Source organism: Salvia hispanica, chromosome 2 (genome assembly GCF_029641045.1).
Source record: "Salvia hispanica isolate PSC_SH4W2 chromosome 2, Shi_PSC_v1, whole genome shotgun sequence".
Lineage (NCBI taxonomy): Eukaryota > Viridiplantae > Streptophyta > Magnoliopsida > Lamiales > Lamiaceae > Salvia > Salvia hispanica.
Window position 1 is genome coordinate 585,269 of NC_142693.1, and position 21,103 is coordinate 606,371.

A 21,103-nucleotide genomic window follows, 5' to 3' on the forward strand; every position below is an offset into this window, starting at 1 on the left:
AGAAGCAGTAAACACAGCATGTTACCTGATCAACCGTGGTCCTCACAATAGCATTGACTGTAAGACGCCTTGCGAGGTATGGTCTAATGATGGTCCTCTATGGTCTAATGATTGACAGAGCTAGGAGGACAAGTGTTAAGCCTTCGTTGAAATATGGTTTTGAAGATATGATGGCATATGCACTACAGGTTGCCAATGAGGTCGAAGATGGGCCATTAGCAGATGAACCACCTACCTACAAGAAAGCTATTTAAGGCACTGAGCGTGCTAAGTGGCTCGCTGCAATGGAGGAAGAGATAGAATCACTTTTGAAGAACCTGACTTGGGAATTAGTTCCACGGCCTAAGGGGAGAAAAATTTTTACTTGCAAATGGATATTCAAGAAGAAGGAAGGGACCAAACCAGATGAGGGTGTTGCATACAAAGCTCGGCTAGTTGCAAGAGGGTTCAGGCAAAACGGAGGGGGTTGCCTATATTGAGATATACTCACCAGTGGTCAGACACACTTCCATTAGAGTGTTACTTGCGATAGTTGCACTAGATGTGAAGACGGCGATTCTACACGGACTACTCGAGGAAGATATCTACATGACTAGCCAGATGGTTTCGCGGTTCCGGATAAGGAGGATTATGTTTGCAAGCTGAAGAAGTCCTTGTATGGACTAAAGCAGTCTCCAAGGCAGTGGTATAAGAGGTTTGACAGTTATATGATCTAGTTGGGGTACAGGAGCCCGTATGATTGTTGTGTGTATCACAACAAAGCTGATGAAAGCTCGATGATCTATCTTGTTCTGTATGTGGATGATATGTTCATTGCTGCGAAGTCGAAGTCCTGAGTTTGATATGTAGGATACGGGTGCTGCGAAGAAAATTTTAGGCATGGAGATTACTAGGGAAAGAACAAAGAAGAAGCTATGTTTATCACAGAAGAGCTACATTGAGAAGATTCTGTCAAGATTTGGCATGTCTGGAGCTAAACCTATTGATACTCCAAGTGCTACAAATATTCATATGTCATCGGATAACGTACCGAAATTTGAAGTTGAGGAGGGGTACATGTCTTGAGTCCCGTACTCTAATGCAACAGGGAGTTTGACGTACGCCATGATCTGTACTAGACTAGACATAGCACATGTTGTTAGTGTTGTCAGCAGGTTCATGGGACATTCGGGAAAGGAGCACTGTCAAGCCGTGAAGAGAATTTTTCGCTACTTGAGAGGTGCGTCTGATGTTGGTCTTATTTATGGAGGTGATACTCATTGTTCAGTGACTGGTTCATCTGATTCTGACTATGCTGGAGATGTCGATAATAGAAGATCTATGACCGGTTATGTTTTCACTCTTGGTGGTTTTGTTGTTAGTTGGAAAGCAACTTTGCTGGCTGCTGTTACTTTGCCTACTACTGAAGCAGTATATGGCATTGACAAAAGCTACTAAAAAGGGAATATGGTTGAAAGGGCTAGTTGGTGATCTTGGTTTACATCAAGATCAAGCTATTGTGTTCCAGTCAGAACACTATTTGTTTAGCCAAAGATCAAGTCTATCATGAGAGGACTAAGCATATTGATGTGAGATATCATTTTCTAAGAGATGAGAAAAGAATTGAGGTGAAGAAAGTTGGCACTACTGATAATCCCGCTGATATGTTCACCAAGCCGATCCGCAGAGCAAGTTTCAACATTGTTTGGACTTGCTTAATGTTTGGACTAAGCATATTAATGTCATGAGCTGTTAGCTGCCTGTGGAGGGCAAGTTTGAGGCAAGAATGAAGAAGTTTGTTCGTCTGGTATTATGATGATGCATTTGGAAGGAGGATTCAAGCCAACGTGGAGATTTGTTAGGATGTCTTGAATCATTACTATTTACCACTAGCCAAACGGGGGTCTCGCTGGACCTTAATTGTTGTATTAGTCCTTGTTCGTCTCTTGTGCCTATTTATAGAGAAGTAGGGAAAATAACTTTGTATCTGTAACCGCAGTCATAATACAATTAGTTCTTCGTTCATGCCCGTGGACATAGCCAACCAGGGACGGACCTAGCAAGAGACAAGCCACCGCTCTAGCGGGGGCTTGGCCGGCGCTGGTCCCGGTACTTCAACCATGGCAGCCCAGCTGCGCTACATATATTTAACGTTTTCTTCTACCGAAAGAAGGAAGGATGGGAATAAGGGGAAAGGAAAAAGAATTAATTGTGATCATTTAATTAGCAGCTGTGTGGAGTCCACTATTAATTTATGTTTTATTTTTTTCTGCGTCTAAGTTGAATTGGGAATGCATAATCATAGTAGGAGTAATTCTTATCGAGACATTTGGAAATACATTAACATTACTACTACTATAATGATAGTATTAGAATTTACACTCTTTTTATTTTAGAAATAATAATGTAGGGTTATTTTCTTGCATTTATAGCCTGTTACTGAAATTAGTTTGAAAATATTATTTTGTATATCGTCATAATATCATAATTTATGTAATTTATTTTAAAATTTAGTTAAAATCTAGTTAATTTATTTGAAAGTATTATATATAACATGAATTTTAATTTTTTTATTAGAATACATATTTTTTCTTTTTCTTTTTATTTATTTTAGTAAACACTATTGTTTTAAACATTATTAGAAAACAACAAATTGTATCTGGATGTGATAATATAAAAATAATTGAAATTTATTATTTAATATTTTGATTTTAAATATTATAAGATTGACCAAACGCTACTAAATTTTATAATCTGAGCAAATATATTTTGCGTTTGAATTGATTCTATATTTGTGTTTTCATCAATTTATAAACATGTAAAATAAATGAAGGAAGTAAGATAATAAAATGCTCCATAATTTTGGATATTACTACTATAGTTCTATATATAGTAGTATTTTTTTTAAATAATTTTAGCACCGACTTATTCAAATTTCTGGTTCCGTCCCTGTAGCCAACACAACGTTGGTGAATCACGTAAATTATGTGTCTCTTTACGTTCTTTCGTTTGTTGATTACACTATTTCCTTATTTGTCATAACACTATCAAACATGGTTCAGAATTGGATGTGGTTAGATGAGGTCGTCGGCTTTAAAGTAAAATACTTTAAAGTAAAAGGACGAAAATAATCCCTTTAGTTATGTTGAAAAAATTGACGGAGGAGGGACCACAGTCTCACATAAAACAAATGAGTCCTTAACCAACTCACCAATAGTGTAATTTTCAGGTTTTTGTCTAAGACTAAGTATACAACACGAAAGCAAAATTTGCTTTCAAACGCGCGAGCTGTTTCGTGTGTTTAAGAAGCGTAGCCGGTCACATTTTTAAACACGCGAAATGGATATACGTTTTTTCCAAAGTCGGAATTTAAAAAAAGTTTCTCATTTTGGAACCTATATTGTATAGTCTCCCCAAAGTAGAAAAACCGACACTTGACATCTATCAAGAATGCAATAACCCTAGCGCAAAAGTATGATTTATTAAACTTATGGCATTTATAATAATCAAATGAAAAATCAACAGCATAAATCCATTTAAAGTAAAACTAAATAATAAAATATCACAAACCAGCAAAAGTGAAAAAGGCCAAGATCGCTCAATGAATGGGTAGAACTATTAGGAGACATACCTTAGAGTTCTTCTCAATATCTTTTCTTCTTACTGTTTGCTTCTGCAGAGATGAATATTGTGAATAGTCAATGAAATTAGTTTCCTCCGTCTTGCACATGTGATATTGTTTAGATTGAATTAAATAATATATTTGGCATTGGTTAATTGAATCGTTTGACAGTGCCAAGATTCCCAGCTGTCATTACCACATAATTAAACATAATTAAGTAATTAGTTGGTAATCAGTGGCTTAATTGTCAACTATGGCCCAGTTTTTAATTACAAGATGCTCCAATTATTGCTCCATAACGTGCTATTTAGAACAAAGTAAATGTCAAACCGTGAGATCAATTAGATCTACAGATATTTAAGAACCCTGTGGTACATCCAATTTTTGAAGTCATGAAATGAGACTCCAACATAAATAAATATAATAAATAACAAGTGTGAATGTATAATTTCATATATTCGAAGACTAAACTATTAATTTTATATACCCACTAGTACCACTAATAAAATTTGAACCCTCTCCACACCTCTCCCCAACATGAAAGAACAAACAAAACATGATAGCGTGCTCTAACAACCTATGCTTAAAGTTCATTACTCTTTAATAATGTACTACTGTGTATGGATTTTATTAACTTATGATTAAATTTTACAATTATTAAAATATATTTTCGTAACTCATGATTAAGTAATTAATTTTTTTTATTAATATCAAGCAAATGCTTAATTTTTTGAATTCTAAGATTTGTTTTCCAAACAAAACAGAAAATCATTAAGTTATTAATAATGTTATTATTACTTCAAAATATCAATTTATTTACCGTCAATACCATTCAAAATTATTTTGAAAAATACATTTTTTTCAAATATTTTGAATTATTAATTTATTGCTTAAGTGTATAAGAGTAAAAAATCACGAATATGAATTTAGAATATACATTTAGTATAGGTCTCAAATAAAATTACAGAATAATTATTACTTCCATTTCTTTAGACATCTTGGCAAATATCATTCGAAATTATTTCGTAAAATTTTTTACTTTTCATTTATTAGAAAGATGTAAATTTATTTTCTTGAGTGCATTGAAAATAAAAAGATACTATTATTTATATGAGATCAATTATATAATTAATGTAAATATAAAATAATTTAAAGGTACTTTTTGAATAATTTTAATTATATAGAAATATTTAAATTAATTTTCTTGAGTGACAACAGCAGGAAAAAATTTTATTTATACGATTAACATAAAAGTAAAAATAATTTAAAGAGTAAAAATATCTGTCTAATCATATCATGTGAAAAAAGTGATGAGGGATTCAAACCCACACTCTCATGAATCAAACGGAGTCCTTAAACCATTTAAAGTCTATAATGCGATAGCAAAATTAAAAATCAACAGCATAAATCCATTTAAAGTATAACTAAATTAAAATCACAGACCAGCAAAGTTAAAAAGGCCAAGATCTCTAAGACCAATGGGTAGAACTATTAGGAGACATACCTTATAGTTCTTCTCAGTATCTTTTCTTCTTCTTCTTTGCTCTTGTGGTTGAATATTGTGAATAGGCAATGGAATTAGTCTTCACCTTCTTGCACATGATATAGATCTAATCACTGATATAATATTGTATGCATTGAATTAATTAATATATTAGGCATTGGTTACTTAAAACTTTTGAAAGTGCCAAGATCAGTTTTTAATTAAAAAATTTAATGTCAAAGTTGAATGAACTAGATCTACAGATATTAATTAAAGTATATAACGTTTGTAGATCCAATTTTTAAGGTCTTGAAACAAGAGTCCAACATAAATATATCCCCTCTATCCCTTGTTAATTATTACTTTTATCATTTTCGTTTGTCCCTCATTAATTGTCTATTTTCACTTTTACCATGAATGATAAGTAGGTTACTAGGTCTCATATTCATTTAATTCATTTTATTCATATTTTATTATAAAACTAATACATAAAAGTGAGTTTTATATTCTATTAACGTTTTCAACCCAGTATTTTTTTTTTACATTTTTTAAAACATGTGCTGAGGGTTAGCAAAATAATAGCAACTATGCATGCTCCAACAACTTAGGGCTACAAGTTCGTTACTTCATAATATTAAGTAGTGATTAATTTTTTATGAATCACAAGCAAATATTTAAATTTTTTGAAGTCTAACATCGTCTTTGTTATATTTCCAAGCAAATATTTAAATGTTTGTTAACACACAAACAGAGTAGCATCTAAATCCGAAATTGTCAACCAAATTAGCTAAAACAATTAATTACGATTATTAATGTAATTTAAAACACAAATAAGACACCATGATCACAAAAAAGGATAGGGAATTAAACTGTTTAAAGAATAATAGTAAAAACTATACCATTTAAATGAGACATGGAGAATTTTGATATAACTTCCAGGGCAGTTAACATGGATTCGCTTTTCCGCAAAATAAAAAAGGTCAATCGGTCATTGAAGAAGATGCGAGGCATGCTTGAATCTGTAGAAAAAAGCTACGGATGGAGAAAACAAGGTGAGGTTCAAGTTTGAGGCACCGGCAGGGTGCTTTGAACTGTATTCGGAGGTGGCGAAGAGGTTGGAACTTGGGACAGGGGAGTTCCAGCTCAGGTATCTTGAGGAATGGGTGTTGCTGGTAAATGATTCGGATCTGGTCGAATGTGTCAAGGTGTTGGAGTTGCTTCACGCTCGTACGGTGAAGTTTCGTGTAAGTCGGGTCGAAGAAGTGAGCTACAAAAAATAGTTTCTCCACAGACAGAGAGGGACCTCTACAAAAAATTTAAAAGTGTGAGGCACACCACAAATGAAAACCATGAATCCATCAACAAAAGACCAAGACATAACTACAAAACATAGGATCTTGTTCAATTAAACACAACAGCAACAAAATCAATCCAAACTGTCATGCAATAACACAAGGGATAATATGAGTACAACCGTCAAACTTTCTTGGTATGCAAATTCGACACTACTCTTTAAACAAGTCTCTGCTTCACCTTCTTCGGCGAACTGTTGGGAAATTTTAATTTGCAATTTTTAGTGTGAAAAGGCAGAGGAAAGCATATGAAAAAACAAGACTAGAATTGGTGATGATGTCTCAAACAAATGGAATATATCCACATTCTCTACAATCAAAGAATATGGAATTAATTGGTTTGTGAAGCTGATCGTACCAGTGTGAATTTGGAGAAATGTTTGATGCACAATAATTCCTTCTTCACCTCCTTGCTCTCTGGAAGCACCTCAAACTCAAACACAAATCCTTTCCCCTTTTAGCTTTTTTTCAGATTCTTCTTCAGATTCTGATTCTACTTCAGATTCTGATTCTTCTTCTTCATCTATAGCTTCAGCTTCAGCTTCTTCTCCTTAATCAAAATAAAACACAGAAAACGTTGTGCATTATAAATATAATCTCGCCGAGAGGAAAAGTAGCGTTCAATTAACCATTTTGAGATAAGTTTGTGCAACTTAGTCTTGCAAGTTGATCTACTAAAAAAAAGATTAGCTCCAAATTAGTTGCAATCAAATCGAAACATTACAAGTTCATATCTATTTGACTTTAACTTAAAATTTGAATTCCAACTTTTTTTATGTTTCCAATCACAACACCATCTTCTATTCCAAAATGAAGTTTCATATACTATATCAACTATAGAGGACGATGACAAGATCATTTTTCAAATTCCTATAGTTAAAATACATGTGACAACAATCTAATCGTCAGATGAAAGATCAAGACATGCATACAAAACAGGGGGTTTCGTTTGATACTAATATACAAGAAACATTCAATCCAAACTTCTTAAATACCTTACGTTTTTCAGTTTTCTATGCAATAATCATGTGCAAAATGAGTACAATTGTCAAACTTTCTTACCGTACGAATTTTGGCTTTGCTTTTGCTCCAAGAAATTTATCCACAGTTCCTCCCTATCCGCATCATCATCATATATTGACACCACTTCTGCGTCATCACACCATTTTATTGTCAAATGTTTTCAGTGGAAAGCATGGAAAAATATTATCACAGTAATAATATAACATTGATTATTATCATAAATTGGATTTTAAAAGGTGGGAAAATGAGTTAGAAAAATCACCCACGTTCAAATTATGTGAAAAGATTAAAAAATTGTGGAAAAATATATATATCTTCCACTATTTTCCATCAAAGAAAACACCTTTAATATAAACAAAAATATATAGAATGGTACATATGCACCGGGATTACCCGAAGTCAGCAATGTGCTTAGGCAAAACATAACATATTTATTTATTCAACAAAATATTGTGACAGAATTACTCAAAATTAATATAATGAGTACATTTTTGCATTACCATAAGGGAGAGTGGGGCATTTTTTACACACATTTTCACACTCATGTACACACACACATATATACAGTCACATACTACGGTTTCTAAAAACAAAAGAAACAAGAAAAATATTGATACTCACGTTGTCCATCAATGTCGATGTTGAAGATATGGGAAATGTAGGGCCATTGGGAAATGTCAAAACGTACTCCTGGGCACTCTGAAATATGTAAGTATTCTAAATTAGCGATGCACCGTATCACATCCATGGGTAGACGCCTTAACTTCTTGCAATTACTTATATTCAACCGCCATAGGTCTGACAAGTTTCCCAACCAATCAGGTAACTCTTCCATTCCAAAATTCTCCAACGTTAATTTTTGCAAAGCAGTGAGAGATTGAATTGATTCCGGCAGACTTTCCCAGCCTTCCCACCCCTTCAATTTTAATTTCTTAATTGGGGGAAAGTTGCATCCTTGCAATATGCCATCAACAGTCTCCATTGATCCCATCACACTAAAATCTAATTCCAGGCTATCATTATAATTATCAGCCGAAAATTGAGGAACACCAAGAATTGTCAACCATGATAGATGTGACAATTTTGGCAGACAGTCAATTATCTCAGGTACATTCTTTAGGCAACTTAAATTCTTCAACCACAGTTTCTCGAGGGAGGATCCTAGCAGTTCACATGGCAGATACAGCAAAGCGTTGCAGTACATAATCGTCAACTCTTTAAGACATGTGAGGCTTCCTTGAGATTGTTGTGCGCCCATATATTCCAAATTTGGACACTTTATTATAACCAAGTGCTCTAAAGAATTGATGCTGCATAGACCGTCTGGTAATCCTCTCAAATTGGGGCATTCCACTATCGCCAATACCAACAAATTGGGATTGCGGTCGAATAACCATTTTGGGAGGCATTCCAGGTCATCTATTCCTTCTATGAAAAGCTCTGTTAGCAATGTCAACTTGGTCTCAAATATGTTTGCTAAAGGCCTGTTGCTGCCATTTTCTCTAAAAGTCAACTCTTTGAGAGGTGACCAGAAAAACAAATTCAACAAATTGGGATTGCGGTCGAATAACCATTCTGTGTGTACCCACTCTGTCAGCCTAGGCATGTTACGCAATACGAACTTTTCAAGAGCTGGAAAAACAATACATTCGGATTCATGGGCAAAAGAATTTATGGACTTAACATTACTCAATTTAAACAAATGAAGAGACTTGAGATTTGGCAAATGCCCAAACATTGGGATTTCTTCACATTCTGAGCAGTCTATGAGACTTATCTTAATCAAATTGTTAAGCTGTACCCAAGAGCCTCGAGGCACATTTTCAACGGCCATATCTGGACTCCATGATGGAAATCTTTTTCCCTTGAATCCATGAATCCATAACTTCTTCAGATTTGAGTGAGGTAGAAGGCCTTCCAACACATCCTCATCGTTTGTAGTTTCACCTTCTCTGTTCCAATCCCACTTCAAGTTCAACTTCAATAACTTTGACTTTTTATGTAGATTTGCTTTTTTCAGCCTCTTCCTTGTTACCAACCTTTTCCAGCTTAGAAATTTCCAATTTTCCAATGAGATCGTTCAAACTTCCAAGTTCTTCGATTTTATAGCCACTCTTGTCGCCCACCTTAAAATGCTCTAGGGTTCGGAGAGAAGTTAATAGCCCCATCTCGACAGGCAAATCTACGCTTTCCCTAATACAAAGATGCCTTAAGTTAATCAAGTACTTCAAAGTACTTGGAAGTTGAGCTAAATAACTTATCTCTGCTCTCAATGTTTGCAAGTGAACCAGTTCACCAATCCAATCCGGAAGACACTCAATTCTTGATCCATTAATATTAAGAACTCTCAAATGTATCAACTTCCTGATTGAACTTGACAACTCAATAACTCCATCACTTCCAAAAGTTAAAACATGAAGACATTTGAACTCTGAGAACATGTTTCCACAAATGTTATCCATGACCAATAATGTTCGCAAATATTTTGCATTTTTTTTCAAAACATCCTTTGACTTTTCTTCAGTGAACATGTATCGAACTGGGAAGATGTCAGATGCATTATGAGAACCACCTAAAACAGAATATGCAAGATCATGCACAAGATCGTGCATCACACATTCCACCCAATCATTATAACTTCTTGCAATTTCCAGTAAAGAGTTGTCCAAAAGTATATTGAAAAAGTTTTCTCCCACAAATTCCAAGTCATTATCTTCACCAGCTTCGAGAAATCCTTCTGCCATCCAATACTCAATCAATTCATGCTTTCTAAATCCGTGACCTTTAGGAAAAGTAGAACAGTATGCAAAACATTTCTTGAGTGATGGTACGGACAATTCATCATAGCTCAACCTCAATATATTTGTGATATGATCTCCTCCATTGCGTGCAAACCCTTGCTCTTTGATTGAGATCCATTTTTCTTCAGATTTATTGCGCAATACTCCACCAACTACGATGGCAGCTAATGGCAAACCTTGACATTTTCCTGCAATCTCAGTCCCAATGGCCTCCAATCCTAAAGGAACTTCCTCTTTTCCAAAGGTTCTTTCTTTGATAATTGACCAACAATCTTCCTTTGATAATCCTTCAAGCTTATGAGTATAAAGTGCACTCACAGTTGAAGCAACCTCCATACTTCTGGTGGTAACAACAATTGCATTACCCTTAGTAGAAGTAGCGCCCAACAAGGAATTGAGAAAATCATCCCATTTGCTAAGTTCTTGATTCCAAACATCATCAAAAATAAGAAGATAAGTTTTTTCTTTCAATTCTTCTTCCAGATTCTTCATAATATCTTGCCTACTCATATCAGCTTCAACTCTATGAGAAGCCAATTCTTTGAGAACTTTCTTTAGAAGAGCCATTGGATCAAAATTTTGAGAAACATGCACCCAAATATGTGATCCAAACAGATTCTTTTCTTGTAAAAGATTAAAGACTTTCCTAGTCAAAGTAGTCTTCCCCAATCCTCCCATTCCCACAATGGCAACGATAGAAGCTACACGTTCATCAGTTGTGATAAAATCGGTAAGCTTTTCAACTATTTCTGACGTCACCTTATCTCTTCCAATAAAAATTGGATCAAGAGTGACACAGTCAGTTTCACGAGCAGGATCAGGCAAAGTAGGCACATCAGTGGTAAGTATCTCTCTGAGGCCAAGCCCGTCTCCCTCTTTGTAAATGGACTCCAAATTCTCATTGATTTCTTTGATTTTAACAGCCATACTTCGGGAACGTGAAAACTTAACGCATGGTGAGAAGCATGATAGTACCTTTTGCTTCATGGGTTTGATGGGCTTGATCTGTTTGATGAGGTCACGATATTTGAGTTCATCCAAAACGTTGTCAGCATCGAAGGCCACATTTTCAAGCCTCTTGAGCCAGCTTTTGAGAGCATCATTGAGATTAGTACGCTTCTCAGCATCGTTCAAGTATTTCTGGATCGTGTCCAGACTCCCCTTTAACTTGTCTGCTTCTTTTTTGAGACCTTGAACGAGTAGGTACCCTTCCTTGGAATGGTCGATGAGGTTTTGAACAAGAACTTGAAGGACGGCGGCCACAGCTTCTCCCTCCATTCTTTCTGCTGGTGTTAACTGTTTCAGAATTCAGAGAGAAGGGTTAGAGGGTTTGGAAATGCAAATGAATTATTGGTGAAGTGAGATAAGAGAAAGTGAGACCTAGGAAGAGATAAGATGTGATGTACGATGACGATGAGTTCACAACCTTTCATTCTACAAATGCTTTTCTTTTTCATTTTCTTTTGTTTCAGTTCCTGCCGACAACTTCTTTTTGTTTTCTTTTTCATTTTCTTTTGTTTCAGTTCCTGTCGACGACTTCTTTTTGTTTTTAACGTTTATTTGTCGTTTGCCATCCAAATCACATCATTTCATAACTTTTTTCAATTAAAAATTGATCAAACTCGTTTGACAATTTTTTTTGACAAAAATAAAAAGTCAACTTACACTACTCCACTCGTGTTCATAAATACTTTGGTGAGTCGGATTAAAATAAAAGATAAAAGTATAAGTACTTTTATTAGAAAGTCTTTGTTTGTTAAACTTGTTTATCATAAGAAAAAAATGGAATAGGGAATACAGAGTAGTGATATAGAGCAAACACTCCTTAAGCATATAACTAGAGAAGAAATTCTAGCCACAAGATCATGAAATCAAGGGCCAAGATTCCTTTTAAAATTCTAGTATTATATTTAGGTTTTGATTCACTATATGAATAATTTAGTTCACTTGGGGGTATATTGGTCATTTTGCTGAATTAAAATGAGGTGGGTCTTCTCTTTCCTCATTTGAACATTTCACTCCGTATGTTATTTCCCCAAATCCCATTCTCTCTCCGTCGAATACATAGAGTTCCACCACCGTGACCTCCATTCTTCGTCATGTTTCCTCCATTCCAGACGCTATTTCCTCCATTCCTCATCGTCGCATAGTTAGGGCTCATCACCTTGCTTTTCTCCATCAATTTCCGGCGCTGCGTCCTTCATTCCTCGACGTGTTTCTTCATTCGTTTCCTCCGACCAATGACTTCAAACTGGTAAAATAGAGAGCAACAGAGGAGAAAAAGGCGATGATCGCGTCGCTCAGCTGCTCCATCCGATGGCTGAGGGGAAAATGAAGCTGGAGATGCGGAATTTTATTGTCGGAACATGATTTATATTGGAGAAGAAGAAAACGGTGTGCAAATGTTGCAATTCAAGGAATTTGTGCGAGATATCTATAAACTTATACTGATTTACAGGGAAATTTATTTTTGGTTTTGTATATTGTATTTACATTGAACTTTGAGTGATGTATATTTTCCATTTCAGTAAAGTAAACTTGCATAGAGTGAAGTATTTAATGGTTAGAGTGAAGTGTTTGTGATCCAAGCTTAAAGTGAATTACTTTTCCATTTCAGTAAAGTAAAATTTGCTTAGAGTGAAGTATTTCATAGTTAGAGTGAAGTGTTTGTGATCCAAGCTTAAAGATATTTATTTTTCCATTTCAGTGAAGTAAAACTTACTTAGAGTGAAGTATTTCATAGTTAGAGTGAAGTATTTGTGATCCAAGCTTAAAGTGATTTATTTTTCCATTTCATTGAAGTAAAACTTGCTTAGAGTGAAGTATTTCATAGTTAGAGTGAAGTGTTTGTCATTCATGCTTAAAGTGCTTTGTTTTTCCATTTCAGTGAAGTAAAACTTGCTTAGAGTGAAGTATTCCATGGTTAGAGTGAAGTGTTCATTCATGCTTAAAGTGCTTTGTTTTTCCATTTCAGTGAAGTAAAACTTGCATAGAGTGAAGTTTTTAATGGTTAGAGTGAAGTGTTTGTCATTCATGCTTAGAGTGAAGTATTTCATAGTTAGAGTGAAGTGTTTGTGATCCAAGCTTAAAGTGATTTATTTTTCCATTTCAGTGAAGTAAAACTTGCTTAGAGTGAAGTATTTCGTAGTTAGAGTGATGTGTTTGTCATTCATGCTTAAAGTGCTTTGTTTTTCCATTTCAGTGAAGTAAAACTTGCATAGAGTGAAGTATTTAATGGTTAGAGTGAAGTGTTTGTGATCCAAGCTTAAAGTGATTTATTTTTCCATTTCAGTGAAGTAAAACTTGCTTAGAGTGAAGTATTTCATAGTTAGAGTGAAGTGTTTGTGATCCAAGCTTAAAGATATTTATTTTTCCATTTCAGTGGAGTAAAACTTGCTTAGAGTGAAGTATTTCATGGTTAGAGTGAAGTGTTTGTGATCCAAGCTTAAAGTGATTTATTTTTCCATTTCAGTGAAGTAAAACTTGCTTAGAGTGAAGTATTTCATAGTTAGAGTGAAGTGTTTGTCATTCATGCTTAAAGTGCTTTGTTTTTCCATTTCAGTGAAGTAAAACTTGCTTAGAGTGAAGTATTCCATGGTTAGAGTGAAGTGTTCCATGGTTAGAGTGAAGTGTTCATTCATGCTTAAAGTGTTTTGTTTTTCCATTTCAGTGAAGTAAAACTTGCTCAGAGTGAAGTATTCTATGGTTAGAGTGAAGTGTTTGTCATCAATACTTAAAGTGTTTTGTTTTTCCATTTTAGTGAAGTAAAACTTGCATAGAGTGAAGCATTTAATGGTTAGAGTGAAGTGTTTGTCATTCATGTTTAAAGTGCTTTGTTTTTCCATTTCAGTGAAGTAAAACTTGCTTAGAGTGAAGTATTTCATAGTTAGAGTGAAGTGTTTGTGATCCAAGCTTAAAGTGATTTATTTTTCCATTTCAGTGAAGTAAAACTTGCTTAAAGTGAAGTATTTCATAGTTAGAGTGAAGTGTTTGTCATTCATGCTTAAAGTGCTTTGTTTTTCTATTTCAGTGAAGTAAAACTTGCTTAGAGTGAAGTATTCCATGGTTAGAGTGAAGTGTTCATTCATGCTTAAAGTGTTTTATTTTTCCATTTCAGTGAAGTAAAACATGCTTAGAGTGAAGTATTCCCTAGTTAGAGTGAAGTGTTTGTGATTCATGCTTAGAGTACACAATTTTTTCATTTCAGTGAAGTAAAATGTGCTTAAAATTTAATCTAAGATTGACTAATTTTGCATACCACATTACACTACTACTTACAACTATACATTTGGTATTTTTACTCAGTTTATATATTTGCCTCAATTTTTATCAGCATTAAATACCAAAAATCATCACTTCGCCAATATGTTTGAAAAGATACCTATTCCACATATGTAGATAAGGGTAAACTCTCCATTAAAAGACAAACCTTTAGGCAAGAACTTAACACAAAAAAAAAGTCCTTGCATAAAAACCAGTAAACCAGATATTCAACTATACATAATTGTATACCAAATCAATCACTGCGAAATCCTAGTATCACTCCAAACAAATATACCAAACTAGTAATGCAAATGAATAAACATTAAGCAATAATTATTTACACCCATAATAATGTGTAATATTTATGCAGGCAGATGGTTAAATCATAGGGGCCTGTATTTAGAAAGAGGCATATTGTAACAAGAAAACCTTGATTCTTGATTGATCGAATGCGATCTTTGATTCTGCGATTGAAATTACAATTTTTAGTTCCAAACAATTTCCACAATCGACAAGTAAGACGACGCCATAAATACACAGATCTCAAACTGACAACCAAAATATGAAAACTGGGTTAGGTGATTTCAGCCTCGCCTTAAGGTGCGCCGACGATTACTAGCTGCGATCGACGCCACCAGTTGGGCGGAATATTATTTGGAAGCCTACTAAGTCATGCCGGAGATAAAGACGGAGTGGTAGGAGGTTGAAGGAGTAGGAAGAGACGAGGGTGCAGCCGGTGGGTCATAGAGATGACAGGGGGAGGCAGCTGCGAGAGGCAACAGTGGAGGAGGCGTCGTCGAAGAGGAGGTTGATTCCTGCTCCTCCACCTCCTTCGTAGAGAGAGAATATGCATAAATGTGGTGTGTATATCAGAATATGGAACAGAGTTGATTCTCCAAAATACCCCTATGCAATTTTTATTAATAAAAAATGAGTACTTAATTTACTCATTAGATTAAGATAATGAGTGGCTGAGATTTATTCTCCAGTTATACACTTAATATTAGTTAAACATTGATCATCTTCCTAGGGAATACATAAACTTTTAATGTTACTTCTTTTTGTTTTTAGAAAATATGATAAATTTCATTATTATAATAATGCATACTCTCTCCATTACCTAAAAATAGGAACATTTGGAAACGGTACGGGTTTTAGTGAAAAATTGATTAATTAAGAGAAATGAAAATAAAAAATTAATAAAATAAGAGGGAAGATGAGAAAAAATAGCGGAATTAGTATTAATGGATTGTGAGGTCGATTTTCTAAAATGGAAGTTTCTATTTTTAGGAAATAGACAAAAAAAGAGATACTAATATTTAATATTTTTAGAAAATGGAGAGAGTGTGTAGTTAGTTTCCTTTGATTATATTTTGGATTTATTATCTATAAAATAATGAAAAATAGATCATTTTCTAGTTTATTTTGCTTAATTGAGTGGTTCAAAAAAATTCATAACCAAAATTTATTTTATTTTTTTAATCTTTAGTTTCTTAGCTTTAGAGCGACTAAATAACTCATTTAGTCATCCATGTCGTTACATGAAATGTGTGTTTGCACTACATCACTAAAATTTTACTAGTCTGCCAACTTAGAATTGCATTTGCCTCGAAAATATTTGCTATCAAACTATAAAAAGTTTTTGAAACTTTCGAATCTAAAAAAAATATTGATGACAAACCAAAATCTAACCAAACTTCTATATTTAGGTGTCACTAATTTAGTTTCTTATTAAATTTAATTAAATTCTATATAAAAGGTATCAGATCTGAATTTTATAAATACTAGTACTAACTACATACATTAAATACAAGAAATACGTACACACTACACAAACGACATGCCAAACACATGCATCCATCACTAAATATAAGTGAAGTGAATAGTAGTCTAATAGTCAGACAAGAGACCAAGACATAACTACAAAATATAGGAGCTTGTTCGATAAAATACAACAACAATAAAATCAATCCAGACTTCTTAAATATCTTAAATTTTACAATTTTCATGCAATAGTCATGGATAAAATGAGTACAGCCATCAAACTCTCTTGTATGCTTCATCTTCTTCTCCAAACCTGTTGGGAAATTTTAATAGTATGCAGTTTACAGTCTGAACAAGTAGAGGAAAACATATGCCAAAACATGGCTAGAATTGAATATGATGTCTCAAACAAATTTTAGAAAAAATATCAGTTAAAAGTATATGAGATTAATTGTTGGTAAACTTAAATCTTACCAGTGTGGAGCTGAAGAAATGTTAATGGACAATATTTCCTTCTTTCACCTCAAACTTAAACACAAATAGGAACGACGCTGAAACAAAGATGATGAGAATTTAGTATCTTGGTAAGGCTTCACTCACATTTTCCTAGTCAATATAGTCTTCCCCAATCCTCCTATTCCAACAATGGCAAGGATAGAAACACGTCTCTTCCAATAAAAATTGGATCAAGAGTGAATAAGTCAGTTTCAAGAGCTTGTTTCATGTACAGTAAATCAACAGCTACGCAACGCCAGTTGCTCCAACATGATGTGACCAGCACCCCAAATCAAAATCATGAATCCATCACCAAATATAATTGACAACAATCTAATTTCCATACAAAAGACCAAGTCATAACTACAAAACATAGGAGCTTGTTTGATAAAATACAACGACAAAATACATCAATCTAAACTTCTTCATTAAATACGTTACATTTTACAGTTATCATGCAATAAAACTAGGGATTGAATGAGTACAACCGCCAAACTCTCTTGGTATACAAATTTCGATGATGCTCAAACACAATTCTCTGCTTCATTTTCTCCTGCCACCAATTTGCAGTATAAGAAATATACACAAAATAAACAAATGCCAAAGTTTATAAAACATATGTAAAACATGGCTAGAATTGGAGATGATGCCTCAAACCGTTTAATGAACAATAATACCTTTTTCACCTCCTCGCCCTTCGGAAGCACCTCAAACTCAAACACAAATCCTTTGTTCTTTCACTTTTTCTTCTTCTTCTTAAGCTTCTTCTTCTTGAGCTGCGGCTGCTTCTTCTTCTTCTTCTCCATCTTCAATGCAAAATACAAAAAACATTGTGTGTTAATATATAATCTGGTAGACAGGAAAATTAAAGTAGCGTTCATTTAATTATTTTGGGATAAATGTGTGCAACATAGTTTTGTAAGTTGATCTAAAAAAGAGACTTGCTCCAAACTAATTGCAATATATTAAATCAAAACATTAAAAGTTCATATCTGTTTGACTTTTAACTTGAAATTTTAATTGTAACATTTTCTTTGATTTTTCCAATCACAGCACAAAAAAACTGCATATCACTATACTAAGATCAACGCCAGCCAAACGAGTCCTAAATAATACTCCTATCTCCGCCAATAAATGTCTCGTTTTTTACCACCTTAGATAATAAGAAATTGTTTTACTTTTGTAAAAGAAAATTGGTAGAATGTGTATCCTAATTTTATGAATTGGTTTTAATAATAAAATGTGAGTGAAGTGATGTAGTGGAATGTTAAGTTCATTTACCAAAAGAATAAAAGTGAAACGAGAGCGTTATTGGCAGACTAACGAAAAAAGAAAAATGAGATATTTCATGGCAGATAAAGGGAGTATTTGAACCAAGAATTTACATAAAAAATAATTATCCAAAACTAGCATCTACTACAAAACAAGAGACAAAGCTTGAATAAGAAAAGATAATTAGAAAAATCACAAGAGATTATAACACCATATTGTCAAGTGTTTTACGCAGCGGAAAGAATGGAAAAATACTATTAGATGTTCGGTTTCATAAACAAAATAGTATCAAGATATAATCTAGGATTAAGTTGTGAGATAATTTTAGTTGGAAGGCGTTGGCTATGACTAATTATCACATGATTATCCATCTAGGATTGAATTGTGGGATTCAATCTCATGTACTGAACACACTACATATTTAATCTCGAGATATAATCTTGCAAAGCAAACGACACCTCATTCTATCACAAATCACAATAATATTATCATAAATTAGAGTTGAAAGGTAGGGAAAAAGTTGTGTAAAATTACCCATCTTACCAAATCGAAGTATGTGAAAAGGGTGAAAAAATGTGAAAAATATATCATTCACCATTTTCCATTAAAGTAAACACATCTGTTAAACGTAGAGAATAGTATATCAGTTAATCATAGACGGATGGAGTAACAACTAAGTCGAAACATTACAAGTTCATATTTTGATAAAAACAAAGAAGAGACAAAAAAGGATAGTTACCAAGTTTGGGATTAGAGCCATTGATCCTGATGTTGGGGATATGGGAAATGTAGCGCCATTGATGTTTTTCAATACTGTTGGGCCTCTGAAAATCAGCTTCATGTTTTTCAATACATATTTGTGGGCAGTCCTTAATTCTGCCATGCTAATCCAACGAGCTGCTGCAATGCATCCAGATTCCGTAACTCGAGGCAAACATGTAAGTACAACTGCTTTAGAGAGGAGAGTCCATTCTATCCATGTAACTCTGTCACTCCAAAATGCTCTATATGTGAACAATAATGTGATGGAGGATGAAGATGGCCATGGTGCTGCAATATTGTCCCGTAAATCAAGATGAGGCCGAAGCCGGACGAGTTGTAATATATCATTTCTGCAGGAAGGCATCCTGCGAATTTGTTGACGACGAGGTCATGAGAGAAGACAGAAAAGATGATAGATGGAGTATAATATTGAGCAACACAGAGCATAGAAGGGATGTGAATGAGTACCTTCTTGTCCATTCACTGCTCCATCAAAGAACATAAACAACATATAAGAGAAAAACATATATATTAGCATCAGCAGCAACATCATTGTAAGAAACAATTCAAATTCTGACCTTGGAGACTAAAATCTTTCAAGTCCACATCACACCACCCTTCTGCAGCATATAATTTTCTTGCTTGTTCATTATCAGCATTTGCCTCCGTATCCCGCAATATAACTATTACCTAAGCTGCAACATCATGGACTCGACTCGACAGCTATGCAGTGCCAATTGCTCCGACATGATGTGTACGCCACAACCCAAATCAAAATCATGAATCTATCACTACATATTATAAGTTCAACAACAAAATCAATCCAAACTTCTTAAATACCATACATTTTACACTTTTCATGCAATAAAACCATGGATAAAATGACTACACCCGTCAAACTCTCTTGGTATACAAACTTCTTTTGCCACCATTTTACGGTATAAGAAATATGTACAAATAACACAAACGACATGCCAAACCTGTTAGGAAATTTTAAGTTGCAATTTGCAACACAAACAAATGCATCCATCACTAAATATAAGTGAAGTGACAGTAGTCTAATAGTCAGACAAAAGACCAAGACATAACTACAAAATATAGGATCTTGTTCGATAAAACACAACAACAACAACAAAATTAATCCAACTTTCCATGCAATAACACCAGGGATAAAATGAGAACAGCCGTAAAACTTTCTTGATATGCAAATTCGACACTGCTCTAACAAATCTCTGCTTCACCTTCTTCAGCCAAACCTGTAGGGACATTTTAATATGCCATTTTTAGCGTGAAGAGGTAGGGGAAAACATATGTAAATACGTGACTAAAATTGGAGATGATGTCTCAGACAAATTGTATATATCCACATTCTCTACAATCATAGTAAAATATATATCAATCAAAGAATATGGAATTAGTTGTTGGTGAAGCTGAATCTTACCAGTGTGAATTTGAAGAAATGTTTGATGCACAATATTTCCTTCTTCACCTCTTTGCTCTTTGAAAGCACCTCCTCAAACACAAACACAAGTCCTTTCCCCTTTTATTTTCTTCTTCTTCATCTTTAGCTTCAACTTCAGCTTCTCCAGCTTTAGCTTCAACTTCATCTTTAGCTTCAACTTCAGCATCTTCTTCAACTTCAGCTTCTTCTTCAACTTCAGCTTCATCACGAAAACATTGTGTATAATCTCGTTGAGAGGAAAAGTAGTGTTCAATTAACAATTTTGGGATAAGTGTGTGCAACTTAGTCTTGCAAGTTGGTCTACTTGTAAAAAGATTAGGTCCAAACTAGTTGCAATTAAACCAAAACATTGCAAGTTCATATCTATTATTTAACTTAAAATTTGAATTTTAATCACAAAAAACCTTTATATTTATTTCTTCATAATCACAATCCTAAAGATCATTACCAGCCAAATGAGTCCTAAATATTGTTTGAACAAAGAATTAACATCCAAAATTATTATCCAACAGTAGCATCTACCACAAACCATAGAGAACAAGAGATAAGACAAATCACAAAAGATCATCACACGATATATGTCATGTGTTTTCTGCGGTGGAAAGCATGGAAAACCATTACAATAATATGACATAATATTAATATAAATTGGAGTTAAAAGGTGGGAAAATGAGTAGAGAAAAATTACCCACCGTATGAAATATTTGATAAGAGTGAACAAATGTGAAAAATATATATCATCCATTATTTTCCATCATAGAAAATACACCTATAATATAAACAAATACATAAGATTAGTTAATACACACCTCGGTTACCCGAATG

At 34.0% G+C, this 21,103-nt stretch overlaps 3 protein-coding genes across 3 annotated transcripts in view; all 3 read right to left on the reverse strand.

The window, feature by feature from the left end:
- LOC125201006 (disease resistance protein RGA2-like) overlaps positions 1 to 5,161 on the reverse strand; it is a 71,381-nt gene extending 66,220 nt beyond the window's left edge. The window contains exons 1-2 of the mRNA XM_089064576.1: positions 5,106 to 5,161; positions 3,611 to 3,652 (exon numbers count right to left, since the gene is read on the reverse strand). The gene's annotated coding sequence lies outside the window, so the exon portion shown is untranslated. The remainder of the gene's footprint in view (positions 1 to 3,610; positions 3,653 to 5,105) is intronic.
- A 787-nt stretch (positions 5,162 to 5,948) lies between these two features.
- On the reverse strand, positions 5,949 to 8,753 carry LOC125205937 (protein SUPPRESSOR OF npr1-1, CONSTITUTIVE 1-like). Its single transcript, XM_048105159.2, has 4 exons — positions 8,081 to 8,753; positions 7,499 to 7,585; positions 6,795 to 6,986; positions 5,949 to 6,389 (listed from the first exon to the last, which is right to left on the reverse strand). Exons 1-3 carry the CDS (start codon positions 8,715 to 8,717, stop codon positions 6,871 to 6,873), a joined length of 840 nt encoding a protein of 279 aa, XP_047961116.2. The 5' UTR covers positions 8,718 to 8,753; the 3' UTR covers positions 5,949 to 6,389; positions 6,795 to 6,870.
- Positions 8,754 to 9,456: 703 nt separating this feature from the next.
- LOC148931281 (disease resistance protein RGA2-like) lies at positions 9,457 to 11,538 on the reverse strand. Its single transcript, XM_089063828.1, has one exon. The coding sequence runs from the start codon at positions 11,536 to 11,538 to the stop codon at positions 9,457 to 9,459; it is 2,082 nt and encodes a 693-aa protein (XP_088919954.1).
- Positions 11,539 to 21,103: the final 9,565 nt, after the last annotated feature.